Source organism: Vanessa tameamea, chromosome 24 (genome assembly GCF_037043105.1).
Source record: "Vanessa tameamea isolate UH-Manoa-2023 chromosome 24, ilVanTame1 primary haplotype, whole genome shotgun sequence".
Lineage (NCBI taxonomy): Eukaryota > Metazoa > Arthropoda > Insecta > Lepidoptera > Nymphalidae > Vanessa > Vanessa tameamea.
The window spans coordinates 4,403,683-4,422,234 of record NC_087332.1 but is presented as its reverse complement, the minus strand read 5'-3'; the positions used below and the strand labels follow the sequence as shown (position 1 = coordinate 4,422,234).

General features: G+C 31.9%; 1 protein-coding gene across 1 annotated transcript; it reads right to left on the bottom strand.

Annotated features, from left to right (window-relative positions):
- Positions 1–839: 839 nt before the first annotated feature.
- Positions 840–2,242, bottom strand: LOC113402712 (pro-corazonin-like). Its single transcript, XM_026643022.2, has 2 exons — positions 2,038–2,242; positions 840–995 (listed from the first exon to the last, which is right to left on the bottom strand). The coding sequence occupies exons 1-2, from the start codon at positions 2,233–2,235 to the stop codon at positions 897–899; spliced, it is 297 nt and encodes a 98-aa protein (XP_026498807.1). The 5' UTR covers positions 2,236–2,242; the 3' UTR covers positions 840–896.
- Between the last annotated feature and the right edge of the window lie 16,310 nt (positions 2,243–18,552).

The window sequence follows — 18,552 nt, the reverse complement described above, 5'->3', positions numbered from 1 at the left end:
TTTTTATGATACCGGTAGGCGGACGAGCAAATAGGTCATCTGATGGTAAGTGGTCACCACCGCCCATAGACAATGGCGCTGTAGGAAATATTAACCATTCCTTACATCACCAATGCGCCACCAACCTAGGGAACTAAGATGTTACGTCCCTTGTGCCTGTAGTTACACTGGCTCACTCACCCTTCAAACCGGAACACAACAATACTGAGTACTGCTGGTTGGCGGTAGAATATCTGATGAGTGGGTGGTACCTGCCCAGACGGGCTTGCACAAAGCCCTACCATCAAGTAAAGTAGTTCGCTAGGAGACATTTGTTTAAAGCCTTATAAATAAAAAACAACTTTTAGCAACCGTTATATATTTTATTATAACTAATATGCATAATATGGACTGTTGTCAACATTTTTCAAACATTTAGTTAATATATATTAAATACATACAATCAGTTTAACATTATATTAGTATTTATAGACAAATATTTCTATAAATGTTTTATTTATAAATAAATACATATTCAAGTCATTTTTTGTACGTATTCGGTATAATGTTTTATAATCTTTTATTATACATTTAAAATATTACTGAGTTAAAAGAAAACTCTCTAGAGCCTATTTTTTTTATAATATGTATTATTATGTTATTAATAATAACAATAAATTAGTCAGAGTCGAGTCAAATACATAAAACCAGCCATTTTATGCATTGACGTAGATTTTAGTTTTTTTTATAATTAATCCATTTTTGAAATGAAAATTTAAAACTTTTTTGTGACATACAAAATAATTAGTTAATTTCTTATACTATAGTTATTTATTTATTATTTCGTCCTATAAAGTTAAGATAATATATTAATACAAAATCTCAGGTTATGGCAACGTTGTAGAAGGTACTAGAATTTACTGAAAGGCGTCGTACAATGAGTCTTGTCCGGGGTCTGATTTGTATCGCTTTGGTAGTTCGCCGTCCTCTTCTAAATAATCACAAGGGGTTAGAATCTGAAAATTAAAATATATAAATCAAATCAAATCAATTAAATAAGTTACAGTGAATCTTTTCAAAACAAGTTTTTACATGGCTGCGCCTTTGAAACAAATTATTTTGTAAATTGAACGGTTACTTCCTGGATATTTCGTATTTAAAAAAAAATAAACCAAACCACATTGGAGTAGTGTGGTCCAAGCACTTGAAAATGGTGAGGAGACCTTTGCCCAGCAGAGGGAATTATAAGGTTCTTACTCAATTACTTAGACTTTGGTTAGGTATTATTTTTGGAACCAGTGGTAGTTTTTACCGTGAATCAGTCAATAAGTATAATGTACTTATGTAAATAATATAATAAACCAAAAGTATTTCTGTATAATTTAAGTACAACCTTTTGGTTGGAACTGATTTCAAATTGAGTTGCAAGTTCTCAGAGGGTGTCTAGTCAAAGTCGAAGTCAATCATCTTTATTCAATGTAGAATTGATTACATTGCTTATTGATAGTCAAAAATCTGTCTGAGGTACGGTTTACTTAATGCAATGGATAATTTAATTTAATTTAATTATATTATTTTACATATTACATCTATTGTTTTGAATAATCAATTGTTTTTTCATTTTACAGGTAAATAAAAGTCGAAAATTACACGTAAAGGGACCAGCTGATAACCAGTGCTGATATCAGTGTATATTTCGACTCAACTATCTCCACACAGCATAATACCTGACATTTAGATAAACACTATATTTTTAATTCTATAGTGTGTGGATAATAAAAACTTTATTTCCTTTTGACGACCTCCGTGGTCGAGTAGCGTGTACACCGGTTTTCATGGGTACGCCACTCCGAGGTCCCGGGTTCGATCCCCGGCCGAGTCGATGTAGAAAAAGTTCATTAGTTTTCTATGTTGTCTTGGGTCTGGGTGTTTGTGGTACCGTCGTTACTTCTGATTTCCATAACACAAGTGCTTTAGCTACTTACATTGGGATCAGAGTAATGTATGTGATGTTGTCCAATATTTATTTATTTATTTATTATATTAAACAAAATTTACCTTTTCCGTAAGTGGTTTTCCTTCAAGCAGGTATTTAAGCTTGTGCATTTGACAAGGGTTCAAAATCCTCTCTAAGCTAAACTCATTTTTCTGCCCATTTCGCTTGCCGTTCGTCCAGCCTCTTGAGTACTGGAATGTCTGTGATGCCACCGACGTCATCGTAACAATGATGAGAAGAATGGTTGTGTTCGTAACCATGGTAACTAAAAAATGTTAGGAACTTAGAAATATTATTTAGTAGTCAGTTAGCCTGGCTAGCTCCACGCAAGATTCAAATGTAACAAAAGTGTGTGAATATGGAGGAACACATATGAGTAAGCTTATTATAATAAAAATAAGAGCATTATTCTTGCTTCTAACACGATAGATTTATCTCTGTGCAATATTTACAGCAGTTACGCTTCATGCATTGCAAATATCACAGAAGTGATATTCTCTGATCTTTCTAAGGCATTTGATTGCATGGTCCATGAAATGCTTGTATAAATTAAAGCTTAAACAATAAGGTGTTGTAAGAAAATGTTTTGTTCTCAATACTTCGTCCCTAAGTCGAAGAAGTCAACAAGTGTAATAGTAGAATAATCTTCGAGGTTTGTTATATAAAAATGGCATTCCGCAAGGGTCAATTCTAGGCTCTGTTTTAACTTTATGCTATTAACGGTATTTATGATATTAGTTTTCTTGCTGCCGATAATTTGACAAAAACAAAACAATAATGACGACAAAAACAATGCTTGATCTTTGGTACAGTAATCTAATTATTAATATTGTGTTTGCTTTATTCAATATAAAACAACAAAATGTTAAGTTAATATTTACCACAATATTTTTAGAAATTATTTTTGACTTAAAGCTTCAATGGGTCGTATTCTCATCTTCCAATTCTTGAAACGAACAAACCAGAAGTGCTAATTACGTAGTTAAAACGATTAATTGACTTTGATACTGCTGAATGTACTAAATGTTTTGGTTTTCATAGAATCATTCCCAATGATATAATACTTATTAAAAATGTATTCATGCTTCTAAAACTATTTGGGCTGTATCAAATCTTGGAGGTAGGAACTCTCATTTTTTAAAGTTTTTGTCAAAGTATGAATACCTACTGGTAGGATCACATTATATTTGCAACAGCACGTTACTTGTGCATCCATATAAATGTGGTTGATAGTTAAGCTACCATAATAATAATAAATAAGCTACCACATATAAGCTACCATAATAATAGTAAATAGTTAAAGCTACCACCGATTCGAAATGTTGAGAACCGGCATAAAAACCCAGCAATTACTTTTTCAAACATTTAAGCTACAAAGTTATTTCTTTTAAATACAATTAAATTTCCTGTCAAAAACTCAAAAAGTATTAGCACTACCATTTTTTATCACCTATATAACCTTGTTGTAATATTTCCATAGTTATTAATAATTTTCCAAAAATTTATTTGAATTTATGAGTCGGCAAAGTTAAAATAACTTTTTTTAATAATTATTATGAGGAGAGTAAGTCTCGTCAACACGTAAAGCCATAACTACCCGTAAGTAACAAAAACCGCAATAAAGCTCGCTCGTCGATCAGAACATTAAGAAAAAATAAACATTGACAAGAAAATTGTCGCTTCGTGTAACCGCTGCCTTAAGAGTTTACTACGCATCATCCTCGCTTATGAAAAATCATGTTGAATACGAGACTGTCATGAACTGAGTGTGCATTTTATTTAAGCCTTGGTTATAGGACTGTTGGTGTTCTCTAACTTAAAAAAGGCATTTTAATCTCTAAAGGAGAAGGCTTAGAGTTTATTAAGCACAAGTAGCAAAAAATCATATGTCAATAAACAGTGTCCGATCGCCCGGATTTGACCCCGTAGCCTTATATTAACATTCTCATGTTCTATCCACTATGCAAGATATCCCTCGTAAGTATCGAGATTTAAATGTAAGCCACCACCGCCCATAGACAATGGCGCTGTAAGAAATATTAACCATTCCTTACATCGCCAATGTGCCACCAACCTAGGGAACAAACATGTTATGTCCCTTGTGCCTGTAGTTACACTGGCTCACTCACCCTTCAAACCGGAACACAACAATGCTGAGTAATGTTGTTTAGCGGTAGAATATTTGATGAGTGGGGGTACCTAACCAGACACAAAACCTTAACACCAAGTAAAATATTATGTCATAATAAATTATCGCTTCTTTAAATAAATAATGTTGTATTAAAATTTCATCGATAGAAAAAATCTAATTGTGAAACGCCTCCGCTAATTTTCATCTAGACTTTTATAAAGCGTGTTACAAAGTATCGAATGAAACATTTTTATTTTAAAAGAAAATGTGACAAACGGTAATTACCGGTGTTCAATGTTAACAAAGGCGCCTCTTATTTCCTCTTCTCTCCTCTTCTATAATTATTACAACTAGACTCCACTGCCTTTAGAGATGGGGGACGCATTTTCCCGTTGCTTTAATGCGTCCTTTTCCGATAATTCTAAACCGATCTCAGTCCACTACTATTTTCACTGGTAGTAATTTAGTAATTTATAGAGATAGAGAGGCCTTTAATGGTCCCGTTACTGGTATAAATAAAGGCCCTGTTCTCACTGTAGCAAGACTGTTTGGAGTTTAATTCATCACGCTGCTCAACAACGGATTTTATATACATGTGGCAGAATTTCATCTTTATTAATCTTATAAAGAGGTACAATTTGTTTGTTTGTGTGTAGTGGTAATCTCCGGAACTAATGAGCCAATTGTAAAAATGTTTTCACTAGAAAGCTTTAAGTATTTATATTGATATTGTTTGATTTTATTGGTTCATAAATTGCACCCGTGCAAACCGGGGTGGATCGCTAGTTTCACAAATAATCGAGAACTAGATGAATTACAAAAAACACTTTAAGAAAATGTCATGCACACTTACTAAGTTGTTACCGAACTTGAATTCGCGATTGTCACTGATACATCGCAAAACTTATGATATTTATTTACACTAATATATTCATTCATTCGTTCATTCATTCATCACATTTATAGGATGTAGTTTTAAGATTATTACAGCTATTACTAAGAGGTTTTTTTAGTCTATTTAGTATAATTATAACATTTAGTATAATAATATGTCCTGCTTTTTAATATATGTAAATATTTTACTAGCAAAAAAATAAACGTCACTGTCTTTAATAATCCTTCAAACACGGTAAAAAATATCGCTACGAATAATAATATTTACAGTATAGTTGTTATAGTAGAAAACGCAAATGGTATAAGATCTCTTGAGTTGTGATATAAGAACATTTTTATTTTAATGTAAAAATACAATCGTTTATTTTTATTATTTTTTTTGTATTTATTATCATTACCATTTTTAAAATTAACTAAAATCTTTATACTTTAATTATTTATAAAATAAATAAATAAATCAAATAACAGGTTAAAGTTGAATGAAAAATTATCATTGGTTCGGCATTTCCACAGGATATTCTACTGCGAAGAACCGGGACGAAAACTCGAAAGTTACGCTTTTTCTCAAATGAAATATGTACCTACGTACTCGTACTTTATTCAATAAAAATTATATATTCGAATTCGAAGTTGTCGTCCAACTTCAAATTTCAAACATTTTTGTGACATCACATTATTGTAGTATATAGTAATTAATAAGCTCACTAAATTTTTTTTTTTTAGAAGCAAATGTACAGTTTATAATGTTTATGTAAATTTAGTTTTGAAATCAATTGGTCTCTTGACAAGTTAAGAGAATCATTTTATGTCACACCATTTGAGAGATACGATCGTTTAGTTCATATTCTTTGATTCTCAATATTGTATCGGATATGATCATAGATTTGGAGTAAGCTGGATACCGCAAGCTGTTCGACCAATCGTGCCCGAAGTTTTTGCTTGACGCGCTCATACTTTAGTTTGTGTCCGTATAATTGTGCCGTTATAGAGTGTAAAAACTCTTCTAGGATAGTAAATTGATGAAGGTATTACTGTTCCAATTTAAAAATATTTATAATGATGTTCAAGTATGGCTTGAGTGATGTAATCGCTGTTATAAACAAATGCGATTCGGACTCGCGCACGAAAGGTTCCGTAAAATTATCTGTAAAAACGGTAAAAAAATAATGTCTGTTGTATAGGAGCCCTTTAAATTTTTGTTTTATTCTGATTTTTAGTATTTGTTGTTATAACGGCATCGGAAATACATCTTCTGGAAAAATTTAACTGTCTAACTATCACGGTTCATGAGATACAGCCTGTCGACAGGCAGACGGAGGGACAGCGGAGTCTTTTTAGGGTCCCGTTTTAAATTTTGGGTATGGAACCCTAAAAAGATGATATGCTGAGTTTCCATAATATCTAATTCCTTACTAACTAATGAACATGCGGTATCTAGCCTTTTTTTTTTTTCGCTGGAAAAACGCGTTACGAGTTTCCCCCACGTGGAAGTGGGGGGGTATGTGGGACTCGCCGGTGTCCAAGATGTTAGCGACACACCGGAATACCCACTAAAAAACCAGCGGTACCCTCTCCGTCTCATCGGTGGGCGCCACGGGATCGCTTTCGTATGCTACCGTGACGTCCTGACGGTCAGCCCGCCTATGCGGGCCTCAAATTCCTAGGAGGGATTCCCGGGGCACTGAGAACCCTCCTAGCCCCTGTGGCGCCTATTGAGGCGGAGGGAGAAGGTGCGCGTAGCGTTGTTTCCTCCTCCCCGGTCTTCTTCGGCGGATCGGGTCTGCAGCAGCGTCCACCTTCCGTTCCCGTTCCGCTGTCTCCTTCTGCGACATGACGTTTTCGCAGAAGGAGCGCATTTCTGACCAGCACGCCTCGCTACCGAGCATTGCGTTGATGACGCTCGGCAGCGAGAGGTCTCCGCCCAAAGTCGCCACCAGGGAATGTCTCTGGGGCCCCCACGCAGCACACTCAGTCAGGGTGTGGTACGCCGTGTCCACTGACGCACCACACTGATGGCAGGAGGGTGACACCTCCCGCCGCGCTATCCCGTGCATGTACTTACCGAAGCATCCGTGCCCGGTAAGTACCTGCGTCTTCCTGAACGTGAGTGTGCCACGCTTTCTCTTGACCCAGCGACTCAAGTGGGGACGATCCGCCTCCACTGTCGCCAGGCCTGCCGTGGGTGACCCCAGATCCTCCTCCCATCGAACGATCAGGGCTTGCTGGGCTATGGCCCTGATCCGCCCGACCTCCGCCGATCCTGGACGGTCGCCGCCGTTCCGCGCCTCCGCCCGGAACCGGTACACCTCTGCGAGCACCTCCGCTTGGAGTTCCCAAGGTGGATCACCCGCGAGAAGTGTCGCCGCAGTCCATGACACCGTATGGTACCCTCTTATACCTCTCACTGCTATGACCCTCTGCGGTTTCCGCAAGAGGGTCCGATTGCCAGCGGTGAGGGCGTCTATCCAAATCGGGGCACCGTACAGCGCCATTGACCTCACTACACCGGCATATAGTCGCCGGCATAGCGAATGCGGTATCTAGCCTGCTCTAAATCTGTGGATACGATATTTGAAGCGAAAGAGCTTGTGATCCGTTGTTAGTATTTCTATATGGACCATTTGTTACCTACTATAATACATATACTATAACCATTTAGGTAAATTGAATTTTCATTCAAACGCACGCACATAATGGGTTTCATTTCTCACCTAACACCGTTTTATAATGTACTTAAACAATATTATAATATTATTAAATGCATATTGGATTTTTTTTTTTTTATGTTCCGAATTTTACGGTATTTGGGCACAAAATATTCAGCCAATATCGCACATGACACGAAAATTAATAATAACATTTAGTTATGATGCGTAAGATTAATGTGTAAGAAAAAACATTTAAACTCATCACAAAAATAGCATGAAATGATATTGACTATAATAATTTTAAAACAGGGTATCACCAAGTCGGTCTTCAATATTCCGTTTTCGGGTGTGAGATACGATGTGAGTTCTTACATAATAGCGTTTGAGATGTTGTTTATACTTACTATGTACTTGTTATACTTGTTATACAAAATAATCGTCTCCTCTACCTACATTTACTTTGATATCGTATAGATATATGGATATTTTAACCTCCGTTTAACAGTCTTCGTCGTGATTTTTTTTTTCTTTAATCCTATTAGTATATTTGTGGGTACTTTGATTTTAAAAGTATTAGATATAGAGCTTTAAATTAAAGATGTGTTTTTAAAGAATTTTACAACCGGTCTAGCTGATGATAACTCTGATGCTTTTGCTACTTTACTTGATTCTTGAGGTTATTGTTTTTTTTTTTATGATATAGGTAGGCGGACGAGCAAATAAGCTGATGGTAAATGGTAACCACCGTCCATGGACAATGACGCGGCAAGAAATTTTAACCATTACCCAAATCGCCTATGTCTGTCCCTTGTACACTAACTCACTCACCCTTCAAACCGGAACACAACAATACTGAGTACTTCTGTTTGGCGGTAGAATATCTGATAAGTAGGCCTTTATTCTTTATATACCCTAACGGGCTTGCACAAAGCCCTAGCCTTATTTCTAGGTATTATAAATTGATTTTGGGTAACATTTGAGGTAAACAGAAGAGCTGAAAACAAAACTGTGTTTCGACTCATCCATACTGAGCTGGCTCGTATTACCACACAATAGTATACGTGAAATTTATATTGTCATTTGTTTAGTAGATAAAAATAGACTTATTTTTGCTGTTTCGTATAATAAAATCAATAGTCTCCTCATACGAAATCCACAGGTTGAGTTAGACTAGCTTTATACCTCTTATTTCATAGTATAAGTATATGCAATTTCGGAAGACCTAATCTTAATTGACCGTTAAAGATTACCTATGTTTGGTTACTTTTGGTTTTTTTTTTCTGTCGATCCATAATTTGAAGTAGGACTAAGGTGTTTATTGTGGCGGCTTTTTTTGGAAAATTATATTGACATATATTTTAATAAAAAATAAATACACCGTGACAATTTGTATTAGGTATTATTATTTTTGCTCGGTTATTTGGAGTGTTTGCGGTAACGCGATTGTTAAAACGTAACCTACCCCACCAAGTATCACGTCGTGTCAAAAGTTAACTGAATAATTGTAATTAATAATAATTAATTAGTAACATATATTTAGCCCACTATCTACTCTTGAATTAAGTGAAATAGTAATTAAATGTGATCTTAATTAGTTTGAAATATTAATAATTACTTCCAATTACTTTTACTTTGTAAGGTTTTGTGAAAGCCTGGGTTTATATCATCCACTCATCACAAATTCTACTGCCAAACAGCAATACTTTTTTTTTGTGTTCCGGTTTGAAGTGTCAGTTTCAATATGACTACAGATATAAGAGACCATGATAACATTATTCCCAAGGTTTTTGACGCAATGGCGATATATAAAATAACTTTTATTTTATAGGACTCCAGTGAAACGACAATTTTAAAAAAAAATCAAAAACCTTATCTCTCATAAGTATGTATACTTTTGGACTTTTCGAAACATTTATTTATCTACGTACCTGTGTAAGTTAATAAAAAATATAAAGCAACTTATAATAATAAAAATAATTTAAATTAAAACTTCTCAGTTATGTAACTTATGCATAAATTGAAAGAGTACAGAAAATTAAAAAGAAACATTTTAAGTCATCAAAATAACTTTACCTTTTCGCTTAGAAGTCCACAAAGAAAATTTTCACTCGAATCAAACTAAAATTAATTTAAAATATACTTTTTTAAATTTCGAATTATCAATTGGATCTTGATCCTTCTTCAGTTGACGGTTGACTACACTTCGTAGAGTCAACTTACCCCTTTTATACGAAACGGGGCGCGCTACATTGGTCTCAGATTATTTTCAGAATTAAATGACACCCACGTAAAGAAATAAATTTGAAATTATAATTGGGAATAAAGCGTTATTTCTTATCTTTATTGCATTAATATTTTCAGCAGTTTTAAAAATGTATATGCTCAGCGCTTTTCTCCTCAGCTGCCTATACTTAACATTTAAAATTTAACTCAGATGTTTGTTTCATTATAGGGATTAATATTAAACCCGGAATGGCATTGACAATAATTTTAGTATTTTTTTTTACATCCAAAATTAATTAATTATTATAATATAACATTCAATGTTCCCATTAAGATATGAACGTCAATAAACACGAGCTACCTCGCTAAATAATCATATCGTATATCGTATATTTATCTAATAATAATCGACTTGTATATTTCGTTGCGTCATTGTAGAACAGCCATGAACAGACGCAGATTTGCACCCCGCGTGTAAACGTGGTTTAGTATAATTTAGCCCAGTTGCACCGACGAATTACATAAACTAATGAATTACTTAATTAACTTACAAATATTATAAATGTGTGTTATTGGCATGAAGTTTGGTGCAGGTCTGGTCATCGTGGAAATCTTTGCCAGAGGCCATCATGTTCATGAATGTGTTAGTTTTTTTTAAAGTCACTTTTGATTTGGTTGTCTGGAAGAAATAGGTAAGTCATCTTAAAAAAGTACAAAGGATTATCGCTACTATATTTTTAATAGTTCTAAGTATTATTCTGTAATATTTTTTTGTGGTGTACAATTGTAAATAAAAATTCCAAGGTTCACTGTCATATGTCACATGTGTTAGCTTTGATTACAGGATAAGACAGAGAAAGTTGAACTGGATGACAGATGGGATGTGCAAGAAGGTACTTTAACTACCCTTCGAGTAACTGAAGATATTAAAAAACACACTGCTACCTACTATGAGTCCGAGCCATATTCTGCAGCAAGTTTATTAGACACTCGTGTAGCCCAATACAATATTTCACCTTAATGATTATAAAACTACATAACACATAAACAGCCTTATAAACAGTAACTCAATTACAAACTATGAAATAACCAAATAATTTAAATGCTGCACAAATAACAATGCATGAACGTAAATAATAAATTTTCGTAAGCGAGCTAGTGATAGTTTCCACCAATAGGGAACATAGAGATCTTCAGTAAGTACTTAATTTAATACTCTGTTCGACTACCTCGTTGGTCTAGTGGCTTAATATAAGGCCAGAAATCCAGAGGTTTCGGGTTCAAACTTTTTATCAGCCCGAGCTGGGGAGCTAAAATAGTTATTGGGTTTTCGATCGAAAAATTCTCTGCAACAGCTCGAAGTCTCGAAGTTGGAATTAGGAGAGTGAAGGAATGGAGAGTAAACTCGTGTCTGCGCACACAATTGTGCACTAGAATATGTCCTGCGTAGTTGGCTGATAAAAAAATGACAAAAAAAGTCTTAAACTCAATGGTTGGCGTAGCATTGTGTGAATCAGCTTATAACTCGTTCGGTCACTAATAGGCAATGGAGCAGAGGTGTTCCAAATTTGAAATTTAAAAAAGCCGTAATTAAACCGCCATTTAGTAAACGATGTCGATGATCGATTGTTCCGGTGCATTTCACATATGAAAATATTAAATTGTACGTTCTGACATTTCCGAACTCGATAGAATCTTTACATTTTAAATTTTCGAACTATCAATTAACTCTAGTTTTGAATCTGTGTGCATTGTACGTGTAACGAAATGTAATAAAGGTGCAAATATACGTTTTTATTTACTTCGATATTTATAGCATTTAGTACATTCCAATTTATTCATAACTTTTAATCTAGATGTAGATATAGTAAAATTCGTAAATATTACTAATAAAACCTCTTTTAACAAATTATGTATGTTAAATTATACTAGTGGTTCGCCCGCGAGACTTCGCGTTTGTTCAAAAGAAAATTTCGACAACGATGACAGGTTTTGTGTCGATTTCATTTCATTGTAAACTGTGAATTACTCACTTTAAACAAAACCAAACCTTATTTAAATGAAGTTTTTTATGCCAAATAGTGTACATTAGTTCGGTTAGAATTGCAGTTTGTCGATAGCAATTTACATTATTTTTGTTTACGTTTTTCATTTTTTTTTCTTATACAGCCGAAGTTCGGTTAGGTAGTACGTAGAAGTTCTAGGCAGTATCTTTTTTTCGCTATCTAAAATTAATTATTTGATAGTAAATCACTCAATAATCCTCTCTTTCTGCCCATCTACGGCTGGAGCTGGAGCGTTTCGAAGATGCGATTTTAGTGCTAATATTAATAAAAGCACATCATAGTTTAATCCATTTTCAATTTAGATTACTTTTTTAGTATACGCTTATTACGCTACGAGAAAATTTCAATTTAATAATAATATATTTTTTTTATAATAGTAAAAAAATTAGATTAAAAAAAACGCAATTAACACATACATAATTTATTTTAATCGGTAAAAAATTATATATATATATACATATGAATTTAAAAAATAGCGGTTTTATAAAAAGGAAATATATGGATATTATTAAGTAATACGTTACGACGTTAATAGTTAATTATATGACGTCTTTTAGTGTTCTATCCGAAGGTTCATGGAAATAATAAATAGCGAGTGAAATAAAATTACAAATTGTTACAACTCATTCGACACGACACTATTGTAATATTGTCTATTAAAAAAATAACAGAATTTATTTTTTAAATTTCGAACGTCGAAGAATTTTGCAGGTACAACTTGTAACAGAAAAATAGTTTTTTTTTTTTCTTATTTATTTGAGCGTGGGCTGTGGTTATAAACAGATTCTAATCAAAGGTCTAATAAACCTTAGCCATATAATTAAGAGAAATATAATCAGACACGATGACATCAGTCATTATTGAAGTAAATCAATAATTCAGGTTTCCTAGAAGTGATAATACTAGACACGTCATCTTTCCAATTATTTATTATTAGAAAATGCTGTTTTTGTTATGTTTTTATATATAAGTTTGTCAGAATGGATGATGTTAATCAATTACGTATGGTTATATAAAATTTAATTATCGAATTAGGTATACAGAGATCCAAAATATTGATATACCTTTCTATTTAGCAACTGTAAAGATTATTTAACCATGAACCTTTTTTTCCTTATTTAGTTATTTTAGTTACTTCTTCAAATAAACATTCCATTACAATCACTATTATTTAGACATCATGACCAAAATAATATAAATCATTATAAAAATAAATAAATATTTTCTCCTTGTAGTTAATAATCATACCATATATTTGTAAAAAAAAAAAAAGATTTTATTGTAAAGACCTCACGATTTTAAAATTAATAAAAAAAAAATCCGTTAACGAGATGCTGTAAATATATTAGGAGGTAAGGTACCTGGGTCTCACTATAACTTAAAGTTTAATATTAAATAATCTACAAATATTTCACATTTCATAGTCGTATTTTTAAGCCATTTCTATTATGTAGATTTATATCCTTGATGCCTTGAGATTGTTTGGAGGCAGCTTCTAATAATTGTAGTGTAATTTATAATGTCTCAATACAGCATGAATGAAACTTGTAATCAACGATCAAATTATACAGAAATTGTATTAATGAGCTATTCAATGGTTATGATAATGAAAATCAATAGCAAAAACTATACGACACGTTTGATTCAAACGATTTGTCTGTTTATGTATGAATTATAACAGCTGTGTTGTATCCATGAACTAATTATTGTATCAAAATATCGACCATACAACATGTTTTGTGTATAGATAAGATTCATCCTCAATAATTCTTAAAGATTGAACTGCATTTGTGTCATCTAAGCCGAACTATTTAAGCTTTTAATTTGTTAAGTCCAGTCCAGTCAGAAGTGAAATCTCAAAACTTTGTAATAACTGTATTTTTTCTTGAGTTTTAAAATCAATTATAGACTGAATTAATACTATAGGTACATTTTTAAGTAGTTTTTATTTAATGGAAACATAATTATAATGTGTACAAGCATAATTCAAAATACAACGATACTAACAATTTCATTGAAATAATTTTGTTACAATGTTGTACTACATTGGTAGCTGGAATGTCTAGAATGTCTATGGCAACGGTGACCACTTACTATCAGATGGCCTATTTGCCACAGACCGTATGTGATTTTTACATTACATTAACAGCCTGTAAATTTCCCACTGATGGGCTAAGGCCTCCTCTTCTTTTGATGAGAAGGTTTGGAGCATATTCCACCACGCTGCTCCAATGCCAGTTGGTGGAAACACATGTGGCAGAATTTCGTTGAAATTAGACATATGCAGGTTTCTTTACGATATTTTCCTTCACCGCCGAGCACGAGATGAATTATAAACACAAACTAAGCACATGAAAATTCAGTGGTGCTTGCCTGGGTTTGAACCCGCAATCACCGGTTAAGATGCACGCGTTCTAACCACTGGACCATCTCGGCTACATATGATGACATAAAAAGTGATTTGTTTTTTTAAATGATAATTGTATATTTTTTAACATACCATAAAATATTTCACCTATAAACTAAAACATTTTCATAAACGAAGTTATTCCTGTTTTTTATAAATTATAAATGATGTACTAGATCTTTTGAAAAAATCATCACTTTCATTGAGCGAAAGACACTAAAAATTAATCATTTTACTATAAGAATTATAAGGCCTATATAATATTATATGATTATGTATCTCTGTTCTTTTCGATAGAAATCCTCCTACGAAGATTATATAAATTTTTAATTACCGATTATTGCGCCTGAATACTTTTACCGAATTATAAATGAACCCTCTTGTTATTGTTTTTTTTAATTGAACCTTAGAGACAAAGGATTAATAAAAAAGTTAATCTAGAGAATACTAATTTTCTACCATCAATATAATTTCTTTAAAAACATTTGTATTTATTGAATATAATAAAAATAAAACAAAATAAATTTGATTAAAAAACAGCTTAAAAATACTTAAATAAATATTAAGTCTATTATATAAAGCATATCTATATTTTAATAGTAAGTATTTCAATATTTAGTATTAATCGTATCTTTATATTAGTAATAAAATATGCTATTCTGATGTACTACACAAGTCAACTCAAGCTTAAAATTAGTCTTTCACCTTTAGTTCTGGTTTTTTTTCTACCGAATAACATGGGATCTTATAAAATTTCAAGACTATTGTATATAATCCAATCTCAATTTGCAATGCCATTAAGGGCCATTAACAAATATATCCACGAAAAATTATAATTTCAAAATGAAAGGATAGAAAAGAACTGCTCAAACTAATTTTGCAACCATTACAGTGCGCGCCAGTCAATTATTTACCATTTACCCACGAATAGCATTTTGTTAAAATTTGCTGTCTTGGTGTATATGTCTGTATAATAAAGGTGCAATTTGGATCATATAATTATCGATTAAAAACGATTACAAACTACACAGACCGATTAGAAAAAGCGACCGGGTGATAATTCCTAAAATCGTTTTATATATAAAAGTTCATTTGTTATTAATTTATAATTTAAAAATATTTTAAAACATCGTGAAAACGTGTTTTTAATTTAAATTAATAGCTCACTCGAGAAAAGATTTGACGTATATATTAAGGCAAAAATTGTAGAAGGGTGGTAAGGGGGCAGGGCTTCGAAAGAGGGAAATTGAATCATGTGTTGTATCGACGCTTCCTTATCGTTACAAGAAATGGGTAAAACATTATACAATAATATCTAGTTATAACAGCCACTATCGTTCTGGGCCGGATGGGTCTGGGTGGCGCTATAATAATTATTATCAGAAATATTTTGAACGCTTTGAATTCGAAAATAGCAAGAAGCTTCAGAGCTGGACTTTTCAAAACATTCATTTTCATTTCTCTCAGTGGTTGCTTTTTTTTTTCTTGACATTCAATAAGTTAGTGTTATTCATATATTTAGTAAATATTTTTTACTTAGACTTTTGTCTTCTAAGTAGGTATGGATCATTTTACAAGTAGGGTAACGGTAAATTTATTAAGTTGATTTAGGTAAATATATTTTAAAAAAAGAAATGTAGTTATAGATCTTCATAAGATGATTTATAAAATATTGTTTGATATATTGAATACCTACTCTAGAACTATTAAAATCAATGCAAAATTTGTTAAGTATTTTGGGGTATCACTTCTTTGATATTGTAACAAAAAACCTTTGAGTAACGACGTCGTTATTGTGTTGTTTTCCCCTGTAATATAATACAAACAAATAATATTTTTTGTAACGCCTACAACAGCTAAGTAAAAGGTCTATTCTTGAAACTTTACACCTTACATTGTTTTGAATCAATTTATTTTTGTATAAACATTTATTAATAATACTTATATAGTATAGTATATAATAGCTTGCTTATGATTTGAAATAAAAAAGAGGGCTCATGTGATACATTTTATAAGGATTAAAAAAAAAAGAATGAAACGACGCGACGTTCAGGTCAATTTAAATAAACAAAAATTTAACATTAATTATACAGGGTTATTGGTAATTCGACGTATTCCCGTTAGGAGGTGATAGGGGTGACTATTTGCGATAACTTTAACCCCCATATGCATGATGCAAAAGTGAACTTAAAAATTGAAGTGAATTTTAAATTTGTATTAAGTAAGTTAAGTAAATAAGTAAGATTTTTTACATTGGTTATTATTTTAAATCAATTTTGTGGGAATTTTAAAGAGCGACCTTTAGTACGAATTCGGTCATGTTCGAATACGAATTTCCGCCAGCGTCCTTTCTGATCATTTTATTTCGATTGCTTTGAAATAAATTCCTAGTTTTTATACATTTTCGGAAAGCTAAGTAAACGATCATGTTTTCAAAATAACAAATAAGTAGCATGCATGAAGATTATCATATATTTTTTTCATTTGGTTTACATTAATTGAGAATGACTACATTCGATCCCTATGAACTCGTAGCAATGTGATATTTTTCATTAAAAGTACTATGGGGCATATTTAGATACATATTTTTTAAATACATACTTTTATAATAAATAAAAATATGATTACTAACATATATTTCTTTTTTACAGAATAAAGAAAGTCGAAAACTATAACACGGAAGCTTTTTATATTGCGTAAGACTTTAATTTTATATTTAATTAAACTTATGTATGAACTAATTTTAATAATAAAAAAAAGTAAAGTCGTAAAAAAATGCAATTGTTGTGAACCAGAGAACTAGAATATTTAGAAGTGTCATTTGTACGTAATTCAAAAATTTTAATTTTTTTGTAACGTCCGCCATATTGGATTGAATGTGGCAGCAATTTATGAATCGTGCATTGTTATCGAGACTAAATATGTGTGCCAACTTTCAGTTCCATAGCTTCAGTGGAAGTGGGTGTAATACTGATTGCAAGATTCCAGGACATGTGTACATACATTCATACATACAAGTGAAATTAAATAAAAGATTTTAATAAAAAAATTAACACTAAATGTTTTTTTTTTTTGTAGTACCAAATATGAATAAAAACTTACGATTTTATTATATAAATAGATTATCAAACTTTTATAAAATGTTAAATATTGGTATGGTTTAATATTTAGTATAAGAACTAATTTAGGTATAATAATATAAATAAAAGAAAAAAAAGGTTAAAACTAACAGTCTATTTTATTGTATACAAAATATAAATAAAAATATTGTAAGTTTAATTCAATCAGTTTTATTTTATAATCATTTGTTAACTAACATCGAAAGAAATAAAAATAATTCTGTTGTCCTATCTATTTTTTATGAGATTTATGATTGAAATTACTTCGCTCGGTTTGGCGCCATCTATTAGAATATTTGGGCGTAACCTTGTTACCTCGCTTAACCATTAGTTCACGGGCTTGCCGTTTTTGTCGATTTTGTAAGTGCGATTCTCAAGGGCACTTAGCTCTTGTAATCCTCTTAAAGAAGAAAATTATTCTTTCCTACTTTTCTATGTAACTTGTAAACTGTTGTTGCACATTATTAAACAAAGAAGAAGCAGATCAATATGATATTTAAAACATCGACATCTGAAATGATAAGACACATCAAATACACTGCTATAAACCCTTGGATACATATAGAAATTAGGACAATTTTATTCGTATTGTAATTTATAGGAACTTTAAGATTTTGTTTATTTAGTATCGTTTTGCTTATTTAGTATAGTAATATTATGCAGTAACATAAGAGGGGATGTAGATTGTAAGGAACTGGACACATATTTAAAATATAATTTATTTTATTTTCCTTGTGTAATAATGAAATATATCAATATACTTTTTTCGCAAAATTTTAAAACTTGGAGCAACGTAATTGTTGATAAAATGATTACCCTTCTCCATTAATATAGCAAACATCCTAGTTTAAGCTATAACGTTGTTTTATACTAACTTAATATTTATAGTAACCTAATTCGATAGAATATAAATTAAAATTTTTTGTGCAAGCATAGTCAAATCAATTGTAAATATATTATTTACAATAAGAACATATCAATAATTATCTATGTGCAATTTAGTTATATCTATTCATTCTGTATAATAAAGTTACAATCGTACAAGTATCCGAGTTTATTGCTCACCATTCGTTTGACGTATGAATGGAA